This window comes from Melanaphis sacchari, unplaced genomic scaffold (assembly GCF_002803265.2).
Source record: "Melanaphis sacchari strain LSU unplaced genomic scaffold, SCAv2.0 Contig4_pilon_pilon, whole genome shotgun sequence".
Taxonomy (NCBI): domain Eukaryota; kingdom Metazoa; phylum Arthropoda; class Insecta; order Hemiptera; family Aphididae; genus Melanaphis; species Melanaphis sacchari.
Genome location: NW_020271335.1, coordinates 3,841,498 through 3,863,990, shown reverse-complemented (window position 1 = coordinate 3,863,990; position 22,493 = coordinate 3,841,498). Strand labels below are relative to the sequence as shown.

General features: G+C 24.8%; 1 protein-coding gene across 4 annotated transcripts; it reads left to right on the top strand.

Moving 5' to 3' along the window:
* The first annotated feature begins 4,088 nt into the window (after nt 1–4,088).
* Nucleotides 4,089–21,167, top strand: LOC112598789 (matrix metalloproteinase-16). 4 transcript variants are annotated; one of them, XR_003114911.1, is made up of 12 exons: nt 4,089–4,543; nt 5,309–5,438; nt 7,018–7,125; nt 10,844–10,995; nt 11,266–11,419; nt 12,226–12,374; nt 12,456–12,645; nt 12,727–13,005; nt 15,185–15,366; nt 15,478–15,667; nt 16,916–16,986; nt 17,087–17,489. XR_003114911.1 is itself a non-coding variant. In XM_025345404.1 (11 exons), the coding sequence occupies exons 1-11, from the start codon at nt 4,442–4,444 to the stop codon at nt 17,122–17,124; spliced, it is 1,674 nt and encodes a 557-aa protein (XP_025201189.1). In that variant the 5' UTR covers nt 4,089–4,441; the 3' UTR covers nt 17,125–17,489. The 4 variants fall into 4 exon arrangements, 3 of the variants coding, with proteins under 3 accessions (XP_025201189.1, XP_025201190.1, XP_025201188.1); XM_025345404.1 differs by lacking the exon at nt 16,916–16,986; XM_025345405.1 differs by lacking the exon at nt 17,087–17,489 and having other exon boundaries at nt 16,916–16,990.
* Nucleotides 21,168–22,493: the final 1,326 nt, after the last annotated feature.

The window sequence follows — 22,493 nt, the reverse complement described above, 5'->3', positions numbered from 1 at the left end:
GCAAATTATTTGCAAAATATTTGTTAAAAAATTCTATCTCGTCGTCTAACTACATTATATATTTCATGCTTAAGATAAATATGATTTATCATTTTGAAAGGACCTTTTGTTACTTGCTATTTGAAATTAAATCATTTGCGTCTAGAATTCAATTAGTTCATCGCAACTTCAATTTAAGACTTTCAAGAGATAGTAACCGGGTGTAAATCTGAGTTTTAAATTGGTGGATAAGATCCAGGGTAGGTCAATGGTTTCAAGAATTAGGTCAAAAACAATTCGTACGTATATTTCAAAACAGTTTACTTTTACAGTGACTGTAAATAGATATAAAATTAATACCTACATAATAAATACGTGGTTTATTTAACTAACGTTGAACATTTAATATTAATAATTAACAGTCCGTAAAATTTTAATTTTAATTATGAGTTTATATATTATACAATGATCTCATAGTGTTTGTTTTTTTTTTTTTTTGAGTGGTGGTACGTGTTTTATATAGTTCAAATAATTCCTACCACTGAATAAAAAAAATATTCCAAATATTGTGTGGCACTTTATACGTATATTATTATTTAGTGTATACAGATAATTGCATATTGTTATATTTAACATTAGAAACATGTTACGAAATGAAAAAGTACATATAGATATATTAAGTTGTTTTGCACAAAAACTTAGTGTTACTTTAAGGAGTTTGAAAAGTTCGACATTTCCTGTAGAGTCAAGAATGTTCTTTACTCATACAATATACATAAGAGTATAATTTAAAACATTTGATATCATATAATGCCACTGTTGACATTATTCATACTATTTATATTGAATAGTGCTGAATCAAAAACTTCTTCTGTAGAAAAAACGTAATTAAAAAGATTAAGTTATACTTTTCCATTTGCTAGCGTAGGTATAACATTTTAAATCTTATATTTATTTTTATAGCTGTTCTACTTTTTGTAATATTTGAAATATTTCATAGCAAAAATATATTAAAAACATTCAATTTTATAAAATTTCTGTCCAAAAAGAGTTTATTGTGAACTGACAGTTTTGAAATTTTGAATACGTAAGTTTTAACTTAAAAGTAATATTAAACTGCATAACGCATATAATATACAGTTTGATAACGTTAATCAGTTAAATAACATTTTTTTATACTTTATAGGTATGGATTTATTTTATTCAGTCTACCGATAATGTAAGAAGTAGTTTTCATAAAAGATTTACTTTGTATTTGTAATATATATGTATATGTTTGTTTCTTTATATAATATATATTATAAATTATAATAAACAAAGGTTTTATCATTATTCGTGAAAAATAAAGTGCATTTAAGTATTGGTTTTTTTTCAATTGTAAAAGCTCATTAAATTTTTTTTGAAATGTTGATATTATTAAGTTGACGCTTATTGACTATTGAGCGAAAATTGATACAAGAAATACTTCCTAAAAATAAAATGTTTTAATAATGTTATAAATATAAATAAATAATGATGATACAATAATGTATTTAAACTAATAGGTGTATGAGTAATAATTTGTAAAACTTAATATAATTTATAGCTATGACATTTAATAATATAATATTATAGTATGGGTATTCAATTTAAAAAACGACTTTGATACATTTATAATATCACGTTCTAATATAATTTTTTTGGTATTAAAATAAGATACATTGAAAAATTTAGTTGAAATAATAAGTAATTATTTTTTTCTTTTAAGTAATAGGTGCCTCTATATTTGTCGATGTGTAAATTATAAGTAATACTATTTTCTTTGACTAAATTATGAACATAATTTTATTCATACATGCAATTTTCTTTTTATCTATTCGTTTTTATAAACTTAATTATCATAATAATAATAATAATAATAATAATAATAATAATAATAATAATAATACAGTCTAATAGAAGTATATAGTTTGTGTTGATTTTAACCTTTTAGAGTTATTAGTTAGGTAATAATCAATATTATTGTCGGATTTTATTCTAGATTCTTTGAAATCGATTTATATTATATAAAAAAAAGAAAAAAAATAGACATATTTTTTATAACTTTATATTTTATGAAATATGTATATATATGTAAACAGATTTAAAAAAAAATTATTAAGTAAATAGTTTTAGTTAAGAAAATATTAAAATGTTTGATGGTAAATTATGGTATAGAATTATACCAAATATAGTAATTAGCAATTATTACTGATACAATGTGCTCACTATACAAACCATATTCTGGAGGCTCGTAAAATTTATCATAATTGGGTGCTTACTACTCTTGACGTTTTGTAGTGGTTGATAGTAGTAATTTTAGGTGTGATCGAGAGGCTATTAATGTAAGTATCGGCGGAAGAAGTTTTTTGTGTTGTGTTTTTCAATCTAATATAATATGTATAAATAAGAATATTTTTTTGGAAAATGTTTAAATAATTTTCCAGCAGATTTATGTCAATCATTTACATATAAGAAATAAGTAAACATATGATTTATTATTGGATGTGTTGAAAATCATATAAGCTAAAATTTCAGTTCTTAGCATGCGTAAGAGATCTCATAAAATAAATTTGAATGGTTCATATTTATAATTATACGTAGGAGTCATGCTAATTTTTACATTATAATCAATGTTCGGTAAGTAGTTCTATAGATCACTATTTATATTAGTAGCTAAACTTTACTACAACAAATTATGAAATTTATATGGGCCACTAGAAAAACAAATGTATTTCTTATAACCAGGTTTTGAGTATAGTTGAGGAGTCTGTAAACATTGATGACAATAGAAGATTTAAGAATGCTTTTTGAATATTGTTTTGGTATTATTCTATACACCATATATAGTATTACGTAACATGTAATATGTGTATTGAATATTGACGTATCACGTATAGTTTGTATTAGAAATTCTGAATGTATTAGATTTAAATTAAACGAATGAAAAATAATATGAAATAGTTTTTATGCATAAATAAACATATATTTAGTCATGTATAATTTTTAAAGTAATCGACAATACTATTTATCGGACTTAGACTAAAATGCAAGTTAATTTATCAAGGAAAATTCTTAAGAATACCTTTCAAAAAGATAGAAACACTTATAAATATAATATCGAAATGTATCATAATGAAATACTATTATTATTATTATTATTATTATTTAGAACAATGATTAATGACATGGTTGTTTTATTATATGAATAGCAAAACAGTCTTTTGTGTCTGAAAAGAAATGATTATTTATCAGTGTTTAAAAAAATAGACGTCGCTAGAATGAACGAGCTAATTTCCACTAGACAGTATATCATGACTAAGGTTTTAGTTTAACATTTTTATTTTTATTTTAAACATTTAAACGACTCACGTTTATTACACAAAAGGATATGAAGTATAATTGACGTATAATTTAAAGCATATTTTATAAATTGGTTGAAAGAAATTTGCCATCCAGAAAAAGGCAATTTGAAATATTTTTTGGAAAATTTTAAGCCAAAAATGAGAGCAATAGTATAGTAATTTTTCAATTATGTACATAATTATTACATTTTAAACAGGTTAAAGTATAAATAATTCTTATAATGTTATAATTTTATGGATATATAAATAATAAGGCATAATAATTATGATATTTTTATTACTTTAAACTTTTAAGATTACCGATAAATACCTTTTAATTAAATTCGCTTACTTTAATTAATTACCACAAAATTTTCAATTTTAAAAAGGAAAATATTTTTTTGATACAAAACCAAAACATTCGACACGTTCAATCCAATACCATACGTGCACATACCTGCAGAGCCAACGTACCCGATGAAAAAAAAAAAAACGTCATAACAAAATATAGGTAAATACCCACTGTTGGAATTATAATTGTTGAAATTGTCACGGGAAAAATCACAGAGACGCTTGATATAATACATAGGAACATTATGTGGTATACAGGTATGGCAGTCTGGCAGGTACCTAAGCCCGACCAACCAATCGCCCTACCGCCAGTCCGCCAGTCATCCAGTACAGCGTGTTCAACGTTATAATGTGTCTGGCACAGTGGTGTGGGAGACCAATATAATAGGCAGCCGACTGCGTGAATCAGCTGCAGAATCGTGACGAACCTCGCAGGCACTCGGGGATCGCCCGTCGTTTTCTTGGTTTTTTTTTTTATAAAAATTGTTTTACTGACGCGCGTTTCATATACACGAAAACTAGCACGTGAACCGTGATTTTTTTTCGTTCCCGAGTTCGATCGTTTCGACGTGCGAAAATCATTTGCCAGTCGAATCGAGCGTACATATTGAGGTTGTTAACGATATCGTATTATATTATTATAATATTTACATGCGAATCGACATTTCGCGAAAATTCCATTAGCAAAGAAGTTCGCGAAAACGTTCGTAAGTACGAAACTGTATAATTTTTACGCCACGCTACACATCATGACGACCTGCAAATCTTGTATCGTGTTGATGAGCTCACTAGTCCTGCTATCCTGCACGCCGCGATCTGCGGTCGCAGTTCAGACGGACGCACAAGCAATGGTCAGTATGACAATATTATTTTGTTTCTGTGTAGGTAAATTGGGTAAGACAGCGGACCGAGAAAACCGTTACAAAACTTCAATGATGTTGACGTTGCTTTTTAATTTTTTCCAAATTAGTAATCAATATTAGAATTATTCTGAACAAACCTATTTATCTAAGAACTTGCGTTTTTCAAATTCTATATAACAACCCAATATTTCTTAAATTAACATAAAATGTATGTAAATAAAAATGTGATTTATACTTACGTGTATAAAATAATTATTTTTATATTATAAAAATAAACACGTGAGATGACCAGTTTTAAGGTCAATTTTTATTTTTATTTTGTGATTTGATAAATAACAAATAATTACAATTTGATAATGAAAATATTCAAAAAATAGTACTTTGTGTTTTATAATATGAAAACGCTTTTAACTAATTTAAAACATTAAGTAAGAAAATATATACTTTGTTTAAAAATAATAATTCATTCAAATTATGTTATTAAAATTTAATTTTTACTATTTTGTTACGCGTTTTATTATACCTTTTATCTGTTATATGCTATATTATAATCTATGTATTTAGAGAACTCGATACTTTTAGATAACATTTTTTTGTTATTAATTATTATTACTTTTTTAAACTGGGGATTGGTAACTGATTATAATTTTTTTAAATCTCTATATTTTTAACTGTTATGAATCTTTAACATTAAATATACCTAACTAATCAAGGTATTATTATTTAAATTAAATAATATTAATTATTTTACAGATGTATTTATCTCAATTTGGTTATTTGAGCCCTTCAATGAAAAATCCAAATTCAGGTCATATCATGTCTGAAGAAACAATGGCTCGAGCGTTAATGGAGTTTCAATCATTCGTTGGTCTAAATCTGACAGGTAAGTGCGTCATTCTACCTAACTCATTCGAATATCATTAAAGAAATCGTATTAATGTCAGTGAACCTATAAAGAGAATTTACATATGGCAAAATAACCAAAGTACGTAAAGAGTTGCCTTCAAGTACCTATTTATGTTTTTTTTTTTTTTTAATATTTTTTTACTATGATATAATATATAAATATAAATATAATATTAAATGAAACTGTTCGTAATATATTGTAAAATTACTAATGTAAATCAACGTGATGACTCAATGATTCATATCGTGATCCAAGGGCGTGAGCATGGAGATTAATGACCTTCTTAACACGCCACTGTCATGGTGTTTTAATCGTACACCATCAAACCAATATATTTTTTATTAGGTATTCACATAGTATAAACAAAAATGTTTAAGATGATTTTTTTCCGGAAGACCTTGGTATAAAAAAAACTCGGTCAAATAAACTTGTTCGGTGGGTTTTTACACGAAACGTATATAATATTTTATTAGATACCTATGCACGTAGTTGGTATTTCATTCAATATTTTGATACTTTTGGATCAGAATGTTTCATGTTGAATTCCCAAATGAGTCACAAATATTTAATTTTTTCATATTTATGAGAAATAATTGACAGCTATAATAAAATAGTTATATTAATATTATATAGTATATGTGTAAACTAACTTTTAGATATTGAATAACTAATAAAAATAAAATGCTGATGAAAATAAATTGCTTTAATAATACATTTCAAATCTGTAGTTAACCATAATGGACATATTTTTGCGTTTAACGTATTTATTTTGTATTTAGAAATATTATGTAATAATAATTCAAGTAAAACTAAAATTGAAAATATATATTCGGTGTTTATTTAGAGGTAGGTATTTAATTAAATATTCATTAAGTTTTATGATTATTTGATTTTAAATATTTTCATGTATTTAGGCTTATAATTAAAAATTTTACTTAATGCATTTTCATTAACTGTGATTAATTTAAAAGACATTTTCTGTATTTTACAACTATTATTCATTTAATTAATTTAATTATAGACTTATGGTCAAAATCTGAGGTGTAATGAATTTAATATTTCTATCATGTGACGTATATTTGAATATTTTTTTATGATAAAAAAGATGGATTTTTAACTTCATAGACGTGTCTCTAACTCAAAAGTAGAAAATACGTTACAACTACTATAAATACTTAAGTTTGTAATATGACACAGAAGATTAAATCATGTGTTAGTTGGTATCTATATTAATATTAATAAAAATAAAAAATGCAATTAACACGGAAAACTCTTATCATAGTACTTTCATACATTTTTTGAAAAAAAAAATTCGGATTGAATGTATTGTAATGTGTATTATGTAGTTTTTAAAATTAAAAATATTGATAATACTATTTAAGGTTAAAATTACAAAATTAAAATTATATATAATTTTATTTATTATTGTTTGTTTGATTGATATTTCCCTATGTCGATTATCTATGACGTATTCGTCCATTTAAATGTTAATGTTAGGTTGACACATGCATTTTTAGTTATTTATTAGTCAACCGCGTTGTTTTTATTTTTGAAGGTCACTTGGATGACGAAACGCTACACTATATGAGTATGCCTAGATGTGGTGTCCGAGATAAAGTGGGATTCGCCACAGACTCCAGGTCTAGGAGATATGCTCTACAAGGTAAATATAAAATTTAATACAAATTAACTTTATTTTTACTATATTAATAACTCAATCAGTAAAAACCTATATTTAGTTTGAGATGTATAGGAAACATTTTATTTTTTAAGACTATTGAAATAATAAACTTTAAAGACAAATTGATACTTCATAATGTATACTCGTAGGTATACATTGACATTTTATATTCAATGTATGGAATTCGTTATTTTTTCTATTATTTAAAATCATAACGTAAGTTACAAGGAAAAAAGAAATATATTTAAGTTATGAAAGTTATAATCCACAAATGAATTAAAAATGTTATTCATTAAAATTATTAGTGAGCAAAGATTTAAAAATGCTTACTCTTTTTAAATTATTTTTATTTATCAAACCAAACGCAATAAATAGTAAGTACGTCTGCGTAACATAATATTCCATTTACAACTAACTGTTGTTGTAGCCTTGATTTTATATTTTCTAATTAAAATACTATTTAATGTTTGAATTCAAATAAACTTCTTATGCATTTATATACCCACATAATATAATTAAATTAAGTTGTTAGTTGATTTATATACACGTAATATTGAAATATAAAAATTCATTAACCGATTATTATATTTTTAACTATAAGAATATTTGTATGAAATGAATTGGGTTTTTATGTTTAATTTTAAAATCTAGCAAAGGAAAAATTAGAAATATTTTTTTATAACTGATTGAAATAATTGCAGTTATATTAAATTGATATTTTTATCATACTAAAGTTACTCGTATTATTTGTTTAGCGCCAACCAAGTGTAGGAATTGAAATCAAAAATAAATACATTGTTCAAAATCAATTTTCTTCAGAAAAAAAAATCTAATAAAAACCATAAATTTTATATGTGGTTTTATTTTCATACTAGTTTTTACACACTATAAAGCGATAAAGTTTAAAATGGAAACAAAGTAGAGAATAAAAATCTAAAAAAAATAAATAATAATTTTATTTGGTACATCGATTTAGGTGTTTTATATTATCGTAAGCAATACTTTAAACTGATATAAAAATATATGATAATATTTGAAATATTGTAATATACTTAAAATAAAATATATTCCAAGTGATTCTGAAATAACAAAACAATAACGATTACTATCGAGCACAAAATGTATAGATTCTGTATTCAACACGGTACTTGGTTTTTGTGCCAATAGTGTTATTTTGCAACAGGTATTCTGCATGAGTTCCATCACAATATTATGCGTGTACCGTATCTATTATTTTGACGTGAAATACTTGATTGAAAAATAATATTGTTTCGATGACATCACATTTACAAATTTCCGCATATTTTTCACTACAATAGAAAAATGAATAATTGCACTTAGTCATAGGCTGTAATAATAATACATATAAACGCGTTGTTATTGTTATTAGTGGTAAAAAAGAACTCTCCCTCCACGCACGCACGCGCGTACACATACAAACATATGAGTATTTCTTAAACGCTGTGGTCCATATTACCTGATTTTTTTTTATAATGTGTACGCGTTAAATCTCTTTTACGCTATTTTGTCAAGTTCAATGCGACCAATTTTCCACTTGTCTTGTCGGTCCTGGACAAAGGACGTACAAATTCATCATATTATATATATACGGCAAGGAGATAACGTAATATTGCAATATATATATATATATTAATATATTTGTATGTTTGTGAGTGTGTGTATGTGTGTAAACCGTCCCTCAAATCTGTTACTGACTTATTCAATGTATATTCTGGGTCACATTTTATCGTACATACACTTATTAGAAATTTCTTGTATAATGTCTGTAGTTAAATAATAACTCAGACGATTGCAGTTTAATATATAATATTATTGTACAATAAATAATAATAATAATAATAAAAATATTGTATAATTCGATTTAAATAGTAAATTGTTACCGTTCAAATATAAGAATATATATTATATTTTGTGTTGTGCGTATTCCAGATAACTGTGAGCTCTTATTTTATTCAATAAAAGATAATAGTGTTTATTAAAAATTCTCCAATTACCCCATAAATACGATTGGTATATTAACACAGTTGCTGAGTATGCATAGAAAGACGTATATTATTATGTAAATTATTTGTATGTACATACCTATAGTATAGTTCTATCAAAGTATGCTCTTTTGCATCAAACTATACAACTCGGATGTTTGAATATCCGGTCCAATCAAACATCATTATTGTCAAGTTTCCTCTAGCCAAAACTGAAACAACAATAAAATAATTGTTTTGCACGCATGCCATTGTAACTTTCCTGAGCACTAATATCATTGTTTAAAATACATTTATGATTATAATGACCCCGAATAACATGTACAATATTTTTGTTATAATAAATTAATTGATAAAAAGGGTACACTAAAATATGTATCAAATGTATACAATGATTGAACGCATTTGTTATTTTGATTTAAAAAAATATAATTGCCATCATAAAAATTGTATTATATTTCATAGTATAAATCGAATAAAAATTAATAAAATGACAATATGCAATATTAATAAAGGTATTATCCTTTTTTTTTAAATTTGGCGTAAGTTGTTAATTGTTTTATTTTTTATAATAATAATAATAAAAATTAAATGGCATTTCTTGTCTTAATAATATATATATTATTAATTTGCTTATTTTCTGAATATTTTGTTGATTAATGTTTTAATTTTAAAATTATACATTAAAACAATAATGTTTGTTAATATATGATATATATATTTTTGTTGTAGATAGGAATTTAACATAATATTATTTAGGTGATGATACAAGAACATAAAAACAAAAGATGAATATTTATTTTGTATAACATTGAAAATATTATATTATTTTTTAACAAATATATATATTTGTATATGCTATTAAGACAAGAAATACCATTTATTTTTATCATTAATAAACTTACTATATCAATACTATAATATAATTAGTATATTTCTTTATTAATAGAATAAAAATTAATATATTAATTACTATATTAATTATATATTATCAATTAAATAACAAATTTGTTTAAATTATTTTATTTTTAACGGCCTTTCTTAAACTAAATAATAATAAAAAAAAAAAAAAAACAATATGATTGTTACTTATTTCGTCATGAACGTCTATTGATATTATTTCCTATCGTCGTACACGTATGCAATTATCGTGTAATGCCATGACAAATTGAGTTTTGATTTTCGTGTATAAGACTTAAAAAAAATTATTTAAACGATATTGAACATTTTTACGCTTGTATGAGTATACATTAAAATGAAACGAATTTCCGTAAAAAATCCGACAGATTTGCGTACTTATATCCAATGTGTGTATATTTTTCACTATGATGATAATAATAATAATAATAATAATAATATCAACAACAACAACAGAAATAATAATAACACTAATGTATTGTGTTGTTTAAAAAAAACGTATACTACGTAGAATAATATAAATAATGTAGGACTCGGAAACACTCGTAGGATCAAGGAAATGAGACAATATTATATTTGTCATACGAGAATTGTTGTTTATGTAAGCTGTGCTTATGATAATTATGCATATTTCGATCTAGCCGATTAATCTCCTCTAATTATTCGGTACTGTGTGTCATACACAAATGTATTTATATTATGTACACATTACATATGTTATATAATATATTATTCATAATATTCATGGTATTATGTGCAATGTATATATGTATTTATAGGTAGTCGGTGGAGGGTGAAAGACTTGACGTATAAAATATCCAAGTATCCTAAACTACTGGGTAAGTCGGAAACGGACTCGGAAATCCGGAAAGCATTCGACGTATGGTCTGAAGTTACACCGTTGACGTTTACTCACAAAAAGTCTGGACAAGTAAGTTTAGAATATATTATAATACATAAATATATTGCTGTTTTGAAATAATTAATTAATTATAAAAACTAGTTTTGAATTTAATTTTAATTTTAAAATTTAAAATAAATAAATAAATAAACCAATAGTTATATTGTTTTATAATTTATATATTAATCACATATATAATTAGAATTTGGTTTATTATTTGTCAAATAATGATAGAAATTTGGTTTTTACTCTTTTGATAATATTGCCATTAAATAGTTTTTTAAAAATCTGTATAAATAGGTGCACATCGAAATCAGATTTGAAAAAGGTGAACATGGCGATGGTGATCCATTCGACGGACCAGGTGGAACTTTAGCACATGCTTTTTTTCCAGTTTATGGTGGTGATGCTCATTTTGATGATTCGGAAAAATGGTCAATTGGTTCATTTAAAGGTTAGATTGTGATTTAAGTACAACTGTTTTAAAATTATATTATTTAGTTTATCATAAGTTACTTTTAGTTAAGTTTTAATGGTTTGATTTTGAAATTACCGATAATTTCATTATTATTCATAGTGTTTTAATATGATTAAACATTTATAAATCACCTGTACGTCAATATCAAATTTAAAATTGACTAGTGGGGACATGTAAAGTATCTGGTATGTTATTAATTACTAAAATATAATTATCCCTAAAATTCTTGTTAAAAAAAAAATATACTGTAAAATAAATAGCTTTTCTTCTTCACTTTAAATATAACTATTTTACTTTTTAAAAATTACTTTTGAAAGCTTTTTGTTTTAACTAAAGATTTTTGTAAAGTGATACAGCTTTTGAAAAATTTTTAAAAGGACACTTTTAAAGTTAAAAATGGTCTTAATTAAAAAAAAAGTAGATGAATGAAGGTTTTTATAAAATATTGAAAAGTTGAATAGTAATATGGTATATATATATAGTACCCCCAGTAAGATTAACAACCATTGATGACAACACAGGTTGAATAAAAATGAAAAAAATGTCCTGTTATCATTATAAATAATTAAGATATGAAAAGATACCTAATTCTTTTTTTAATTTTTATTTAGAAAATATATTAATTTATTTACAAATTATTTATTTTATAATCTTATAATACTGATATTTACACCTATATAATATATTTGAAAAATTAATTTTTATTAAATTATTCAATGTATAATATACATTATGTACTGCAGATGGTGATATATTGAAATTTTTGAATATTTTTTTTACAGGTACTAACTTGTTTCAAGTAGCAGCTCATGAATTTGGTCACTCATTAGGATTATCTCATTCGGATGTCCGGTCTGCATTAATGGCACCATTCTATAGAGGTTACAATCCGTCATTTAGTTTGGATAGCGATGACATAGAAGCCATTCAGGTTGATTTTAAAACAATTACCTATTGTATATTAAAATATACGAGCCATGGACTAAATATTTATTTTTATCTATTTGTTCAGGCTCTGTATGGTGCTAACTCCGCGTCAGAAGGATCAGACAATGACGACGACAGCACTGGCCAAGGATCAGGTAAAAAGACAACAACGCAAGAACCGCCAGGCGCAGAGGGCAGCGACGCTGAATTATGTACAGATACTAAAGTGAACGCTTTGTTCAATTCAGCCAACGGCGAAACTTTTGTGTTTAAAGGTACGGTTTCATATCGGTCGTTAAGTATTCTTTATTTTGTATGATATTGTAAAATAATGAAAAACTGCGTTCTCTGTGTAGGTGATTATTATTGGAAGTTAACGGACGACGGACTTGCTCAAGGATTCCCCAAGCCTATCGCAGGCACGTGGTCTGGCCTTCCAGGCAACATAGACGCTGCATTTACATATAAAAACGGTAAAACTTATTTCTTCAAAGGCACAAAATATTGGAAGTACACTGACACTACAATGGATGATGGGTATCCAAAAGACATAGCCGAAGGCTTTGCCGGTATCCCGGATAATATTGACGCCGCTCTTGTATGGAGTGGAAACGGAAAGATTTACTTTTTCAAAGGTTGGTTTTATGTAATAAGGACATATTATATTGTTTCGTTCTCTTGCATTCGTTTGGTACAAATTAATTTAAATACCAATGACATTTTACTAATAATACAATGTTACTTAATATTATGTGTTTCATAACTAACCCGTTTACGTTATCTTAACTAAGCAACGACAACTAAGTTTTTTTGAAAACTTAATATTTGACCTTTCTTCTACTGGATGGTAAGTAGTTACTAAAAACATTTATAACACAAAGAAAATCAGCACAAACAATTTTATACTATATTATATAAAACTATATTTATTGAGCTTGAATATACCATATACATATACCTGAGTAGGTAAATTATTTTATAAGACTATTAATGCTTTTGCTTATTACACTTGAATACGTTAGAAACTAAAAATAACTTACTTGAATCATGTAGTTATTTGTTTTTTTTTTCAACATTTTTTTGTACAATTTAAAACAAATACTGTAACTTGACTAAGTAGTTCAACTTTTTTTTTTATGCTTCATGTTGTTTAGATAATGTTTTAGGTAATTTAGGTAACTTATACTTGATAGACTAGCGTGAAAATTTTGTTTTATTCTAAAATCGTCATGAGCTATAAGCTGTTCAATATCAACATTGACTAGTAGCTTTTGGAAAATTAATTTTGTAGGGCGCTTAAGATTTTCTTGAGCTTTTATTTTTAAATTATTGCTTCATGCTTGTCTGTCCAATATGTTTTCACAATCTTTGTCATGATTGTTTTTGAGGTTAATTTTTTTAATATTATTTAAATAATTTATTTTTAAAAAATGATTTGCATTTTCTTTTTGTACAAATCCAACATTCGATATTTCCTGATAGTTCTGTTTGGAATTCGTATTTAAAACCATTAATCATGAAGAGTTTTTATTTTTCTCACTTAACATTACTTCCATTAGTATTTTCATTTTAACGCACGTGCTTATATTTCAATAAATATACGTCTGACTAGGTTAGTTGTTACAAGACTAACGAGAAACAAACAATCAATTTACTAGATATAAAATTATAAATATAAACTTTCCCAGGTATCGTAAAATCTAACAAAATATTATAAGATTATTAATTTGCACATATTTTGTAATAGTTGTATACTGGAAAGTTATTTTTTCGGGAACCAATTCGTACACTTAATTTTACCCAGGAACCAACTCCGCATTACCCTTTTTTTATCTGACCTTTTTGGAGCGAAATTTAATTCAATATTCGTTATTGAATGTGGCTATGATAGCATCACATCTCAAACACCTTCAACTACTTATCTGCTATATCCAATTTCTTAGTTATACACTTTTATGGATTTGTTCATACAGTGTTAATTATTATTTATATTATTTTCAAGGAATATAACATTTTCAATTTATACTCTGTGTATGTAAATGTTAGAGAATACTGAATAATTGTTGCTACAAATAATGACTAGAGCGCTTTGTTTTTATTAAGGTTAGAATAATATGCATATAATACAACATAAAATATCCTTAGTAATAGATTCATCAGTCTCCTTCGCTTAGAATTGTTTTTCGTATATCTGCAATATTTTATTAAAATTAAACACATCCATTATACTCATTACAGAAACCAATTCACTGACCAGATACGTTCTAAATTTACTAAACAGCTGAGCGAGTTCTCTGATTTTAATTTTGTTTTGTATTAAAATTAAGAGCTTATCTAATTTATTGTTATTGTTATTATGAAATCAATACAAGTAGGTACTTACATTATTGCGTCTTATTTAGTATTATTTTAATAATTTTTGAATGAGAATTCAATTATTTTCATGAATTGTTATTTATTTTATTTTTAACTTGTATTACTATTTATTTTACTTTTAATTTTTATAGTTAATTACTTTTTAGATAACTATAATATTTAAATGAAAGTATTTTTTCTGAGTTATGTTTTAATCTCACGCATTTCTCCAAGTTAAAAAACTAATCGATATTAACTTCTGACTATGATTAATTAGAAGTATAATAATTTGTACTTATTTTTCTTTAATATATTAAACTTTGAAATCGCTCATAAATCAAAAAAAAAAAAAAACATTACTTAGATATTAAAAGCTTTACAATACAATTAAAATATAAATAAAAAAACAACCCACGAGTTGTTTTTTATAAACTATTTAATAATTATTATTCATTCTAGGCTCAAAATTTTGGAAATTCGACCCAATGCAAAAACCTCCTGTAAAGAGCACATACCCGAAGCCTATTAGTAATTGGGATGGTATACCAGATAATATAGATGCAGCTTTGCATTACACTAATGGCTATACATATTTCTTCAAAGATGAAAATTATTATAGGTTCAATGACAGGACATTTGCAGTCAGTATATTATATTATTATTATTACTTTTTTTTTTTTTTAAACGTTAACGTCGAAAAATTATCAATTTTTTCAACTTGTCTAAAAAAATTGTTCGTTTAAATTTCTCAGGTTGATATTGCGGACCCACCTTTCCCCCGTAATGCTGGATATTGGTGGTTCGGCTGTAGAGCTGAAAATAAGGGACATCGGAAAGAAATGACCGCTGTGCCCAGTATACTTAGACCGACGTGGATGGAAGTGAGACGAGATCACAAGGGCAATCAAAACACAGATGTCGGTGATCTGATATTGGACGCAGGTGAGACTTTTGTTTAACACGTTATGAAAAATGGGCTGAAGGGGCCTTAGATATAATTGCTATCGGTGTGTTTCTTTTTAATTTTTCTGTTATTATTTTTATTTATACCGAGTGTTCGATTACTTGAACAATTAGACTTAAAAATAAAATAAATGATTCACAAATCTGTTCTGTGTGTGTGCATGTACTGTGTTTGCCAAATAGTCGAAATTAATCTAATCGAGTTTTTGAAATATCGATCTGTAATCGAACACTTAGTGTAGAATGCACGTTTCCTTTGCGTACGGCAATCGAAAAATTAAAAATGCACTCACATAAAGGTGCATATTTGGTGTTCGGTCGGTGTAGTAAACATGATTGTACATACGGCGCGTTTAAAATACATATGATTAGTATCGCCGTGTAAGTTATTCCGTTAAATTGTTTTGGATGCATGACGATATTATGAATTTCAAATGATTCCGGTGTTTGATCAGGATCGTTGAATACGTCAAATTTTATTGACCAATGACAACTATTTTCACATATTGTAAATATTGTTATAATGTCCCTTTTCATGGCACCGGAAATATTGTGATCATTTAACGTAATCGGTTAATGTATTTGCGTACTTGGGTGTCAGTATTTTTTTTTCTGTGAACGGTGGTTATTTATTTTTTTCTGGATTTGCTTATTATTTTTTTTTTACGGATACTTGTGTATCCACTATTGTTTGCTGGTGTAAATGCATGGTATGGTATTATAATAATTTAGTGCTGTGTTTTAAACAAAATTAAATGTATATAAAATGTTTGAATTTGTTTATTTATTTCATATTTTATTATATGTACAACATTACTGATTCCAACTTAATATTATAAGTGGAATGTGAATACATATTATAGTAATTATATAGCAAAACGGCGCACGAATTAAATAGGTGTATATTATGTATGTATTATATTGACAAGTAAGATCGGTTATTATTTTTGAAAGTAAAACTTACCCAAAAGAACGCATACAACTGTTCCATCGGTTTTATAAATTTTACACTTGGTTTTTCAGCATGACACTTGCGGTTTGATTGATTGCTATTTTTATGTTGTGCGAATAACCATTGTATTGTAGCCATATAATTGACGTTCGTTTATTGCACACGCTTAAAAAAAATTTTTTTTAGAAAATTACTTAAAAAAAGTTTATGTATTTTGAATCGTAAACGATAATATTATGGACTCATCATATTGTATATTGTTATATTACATGTAGCTGCATAAACAAGTTGTTCGGTGTTGAACGATTCGCTCGCATTATGGATATTGGTATGCTGGTATATGCTGGTTAGAAAAAAATCTATAGATATACCGCTTTTGAAAAAAAAAAATTTAAAAATGTCCATCAACAAATTTTAAATCATCGGTATTGGATTGTTGTTAACAGAAGAAGATAGTGGCCACACAAGTATTTTGAAAATGTGATACTGTGCGGGGGACCGCATCGATTTATTATATTGTTTGTTGAATGTTTTGGACACGGTGTAATACCTTACCTACACGTCAAGTGCCGAATACAACTACTGGACCTACCGAGTTATCGACCGACTGCAACGCCACCGTGCCGGACGTATATTTTTTTGTATATATTGGTATGCCTATACAAATATGAAAAAAAAACAAATAATTGTTATTAGGATTCAAAAGGTCTTTGTACAGCCTTTAATATTTATTCCGAACTTTGAATGTACGAGTTCAGCGTTGGGTCGACTTTTTAAGAGACTGAATTTTACACTTCGTTATATAATATTATATACCTGTATTTAAGACAATTTTATATTTAGTTTTTATAGTAAATATTATTTTATTGTAATAAAAATAGGTATATGTTTGTTTTGTTTGAAAATTGATATTATTCTCATTTCTTGTAGATATGATATTATTTTTTTATTATTTTGTATTTTATTTTAATAATTATTATATCATGATACGTGAAACATACTATGTCGTATTTATATATGTAGTACATTGTTCAACTTTCACAGTTTTTGATGGAAACTTGAAATATTGTTTGAAAATATAGAAATTGTAACTGATTTAAGCGTATTTTATTGTAAAATTATGTTGTTTTTTGATACATTTATGTAATTGAAAACAATTAATAATTTTAACGTCTTGAATGAAAGTTTAAAAAATATTTATCAACCGTCTCGTTGTTAAATTTATTAGAAATATAATTTTATTTAGTTTATTACAATAACTAAAATATAGCTGTTTCTTATAAAATAGATTAAAATTATAAAAATCAGTCTTTTAAATATTGTTTCTATTGCATGATTGGTGGATAAAAAAAAAAAAAAAATGTTAATTTAATGGTTCTAATTCTAAAAATTCAGCAAAAGTTTTTTATACAACAATATGCAAGAAAAAAATCATACAAGGAAATACAAAGTTGTGTTAGTGTTATAAAATAAACTTGAAAGCAAGATAAACGACGATGCGTAGGAAAAAAGGCATGTGGCAATTTAATAGCTATGGCGGAGCGGAAAGATTCGAAGAACCGACGAAGACGAAGCTTAGCCGATTATACGTGTGGAGAGCCCCTTAAAAAATTGATGAAATTACAACTATTATTCTTCTTTAAAAAAAAATATTACCAAGCAATAATTTCATATTTAAGTATGAATATTATTTTATAAGTTTTATCAAACGATGGCTGATAAAGTATGGTTTATTTCTAAATTGTGTTATAAAATCAAATAAAAAGACTTAACTATTACCAATATTATAAATTATTAAATTTTACTACGCTTTTTTAAATAAATAATGATTATAAAATTTTCAAATTGCTTATTTTATTTAAAAAAATAAAAATTATAATTAGGCATATATGGGACATAATTTAATAAAAGTCAATCAACTGGAATATATACGATAAATTGTATTTTTGATATGACATTCATTTTTTAAGCTGATTTATCGTTGGTTTTTTTTTTTTTGTAGCACCTCCATTAGATTATTTAATATGTATATTTTAATTAATTTTTTTGATATTTTATGAGTTTGAATATCATATAACTTTTTGTCTTTTGAACAGAAAACATTAAATTCTATTAATGTTTTATAATTTAAAAAAAATATTAGTGTATATGGTGTATTTAGAAATAATATTTTTAGAATATGTTATATAATATAATATTTTTGGAATTTTTAATAGTCTAAAAAATATTTGTAAATAGTAGCCTTAATACAGACATATGAGAGATCTAAAAACAAGAACGAAAACATTTGTTTACATATTTTTAATAATTCTTTAGATTTGGCGTTTTAACTGATTATTATTCTGTGTAGGGATTAACTAAAAATGTTTTGATCACTCGTGGAATCTTTGGACAAATAATTAATAATTGCAAAAATGGGTTTTCTTTTAAACTATGTATAATGTTTATTTGTCAAATGTAAATTTCATTATTTTAAAATTGTGAAAATACTTAAAAGATTAGTAACAGTTATTATACTTTGAATACATAATATGTAAGCGGTAAATTGTAATTAATTTTATCAAGCAAAAATAAAATATATATCTTAAAATATTTAAATGCTGTAATTCAACTGTAAAAAATATAATATATTTTATGCTATATTTTACTGTTATATATCCGTTATGAATATTTTAAAAATTCGTTTAGTTTTTTTTTTTCTTAAGATGTTGGTTGTTTTTACTAGTTAGAAATTTGCTTTAAGATAATCATAAACCATAAAAGAAGATCTTAGTAAATATGTAATATTCAATGCATTCTAAAAAATATAAAGAGTGGTTTAAAATTAGAATTAAAAAAATGCAGTTACTTGTTACAATAGTTTTTTTTTGAAGTACCGGCTGACATAGAAATCTGGTTTAAGATTTCATTTTTTTTGTTTTTTTTTTTTGTAGGCTTATTCATTTGACTTATTCATCCAAACTTTGAAATTTTTTCTGGCAATATTATCATACTACCTAGTGTTTTTAAAATGATTTTTCACAGGATAATAACTTGTTCTGTATTTGTAAGATGATTTTAAGTTGACTAGACTCCAAGTATACTAATGGATTTGTTTTGTAACTAGAAGAAGTATGTTATTGTTTTATCTAAACTATATGTTGTTATATATATCATTAAAAAACATGATTACAATTTATTTTTTAAATAATATTATACTGTTTAGAAGCATAAAATTTAATTTAATTTATACAAATAATCGACCTTTTAGCTTATAATTTATCTTTTTAAAATAGTTCATATATTATTTATAGTGATGTTAAGTGATTAAAAAAAATAAAAATATATATGAAAAGTTGGACAAAGCTTAATAAGTTCAATATTCTTATATTTTTAAGAAGATAACCACATTTTTTTATAGCTTTCTGTAATAATTATCTAAACTATTCTTTATATTCACAAATATTTTATTTATCTTTTCTGATATACTTTCCTAGTCTGCGATACACGTGTTAAGTAAAACTAGTTTTACAACTGTTCATTTTAAAATATACTACATTTTATAAGAAAAAAAGTGTAAACAAAGTTTTTTTGTGACGAACACTTTATGAAGTGTTAAACTTAAACATTTAATATTTAACGTTCAGTTTTAAATTTATAATTTTGTATAATGTTAAATGATATGTGTCATGAAAAACGAAAATCAAAATTTATTAGATCAAAATAATAAGAGCTTAACCTATTTTTAAATATAAGACTATTATTTTTTATAACTTCAAGATACTATCTAAAAGATAATTAAAGAGCGTTTAGTTTAAGTTTAATTTAATTAAAAAAACTATATTTTAATTTACAGCATAGATTAAATATATTATATATATATATGTAAATGCATATTTAATCGATGTTTACCATATTTTAGTTTATCATATAGCTTATATAATTGAAAAAAAATGTTTAGGAATTATTTATTTTAATTTCGAAAAAACACAAGTAGTTAGATTTTGAACATGAATACTCCACTAGGGGGCGCATGTATCAACACTACAATATCGTGGTTTTTCCGAAGAGTAGCAATCAATAAGGTCAAGTGCCTTATTAAGGGATACATTCGATAGTGGTACACAGACAAGTGTCCCTATAAAATAATTCAAGTGACTTCCCAATGTCCTCATCCCGTGAAAAAGGGATCATTAATTTTGTGCAATATTTTACTGATTAAAAATGCAAATATTGTAATTTTTTTTTAAAGATAACTCTAGAAAATTCAATGAGACGCAGTTGAGGTTTGATAGAAGTAGTTCATCAAAACACACAGTTACTACTTTGTGTATTATCTTGACCTCATTGTGGTGGTGCATTTCCTGAATTTCCGGAACCATATTCTGAGTTTCAATGTTCCAGGCGTTTCAGATACTCAACCGTTCGTAATTCATAACTGTGATAAAAAACTAAACTACTTATCCATTTATATTGTACTTGTATTTTTTATATTTTTGTATGTTTATATTTATTTATTTATAATTTATTGAATGACCGATTCATTTGAAAACCCTACAATATTTTTTGTAATACTTATTACACATGTTAAATTAATTTTTGGGTTATCTAATAATTATAACACTGTACAATAGTTTAATATATTGCCGTTATTTCAACCTAGTATTTTGTTGCTTTATAATTACATTTTTTATTGTTATGGTTATCATTCTTCAATACTATTTCATATTTTATAACAATATTATTCAACTATGTTTTTTTTCCTATATTCCTATTAATAAGTAGCTATCTTAGATAGTATTTCGAAATGATAATGTTCCAAGAAAATATTTCAGAATAACTTAAACAATATAAATATGATATGATTTTATTTTTTTAAATGTATCTAAAACATTATCATTTCCTAAAGTATTATCTGGGATATGTATTATTGATTTTCTTTAATGTTATAATTTTATTATTATTTTATCGACATAAAATTAATTAAATATTTTCATTTTGTGCCATAAATTTATATTGTATTTTAGGTATTATTTTATATTGTATAAAAATTAGTGAATTGATCGATAACGTGTTTTTAGCAATGTAAATTTTTTTATAATATTGAATTTGTAATTGATACATACACGCTTATATATTATATCAATAATTGATTTTTTATTTGAAAATTAAATACATTTATTTATATGAAAATGCTATACTAGTTGCTCCTTTACATTTTTAAATGTATATAATATCAATAATGTACGATTTTATTTTAAAGTTGAAAATTTATTATTAAACACAAATTAATTATTACTCGATAAATGTATAAATTTATTAATGTATACATAAGATTCTAAAATGAGTGTGTTTGACATTTGACAATTAATTACTCATAAATAAATTATGAACATTTGGTGTGAATAAACACATTTTTCTTTTTTTTTTTTCAGATAATTAATACATAATATTTTAGAATATTGAATGCTATATAAATACATTTTAAAATTAATTTATGTAAATATATTATGTTTGTAAGTTTGAATAGGTTCAAGATGTATTTTTCATAAATTATTATATGGAAAGAAGCTGATATTTTTTATTATTAAATTAAATATAATAAGTAAAATATATTAATAATTAAAATTTGACCCAATATTTTTTTAATTAATAAGTATATTATAAATGTATGACAGTTTTAAATAATATAAGAATTAAAAAAAAAAAAGTATGAATAATTTTTCATGTTAAGATATCAAATTATACACAAATGTTTATTTATACTTTGTAGATTTTTAAATAAAAATATAAAATATAATCTAATGTATTTACTGCTGTACTAATTAAAATCTTATCTTTAATTTAATAAAACTGTAAAATGTTGCTCTGGTT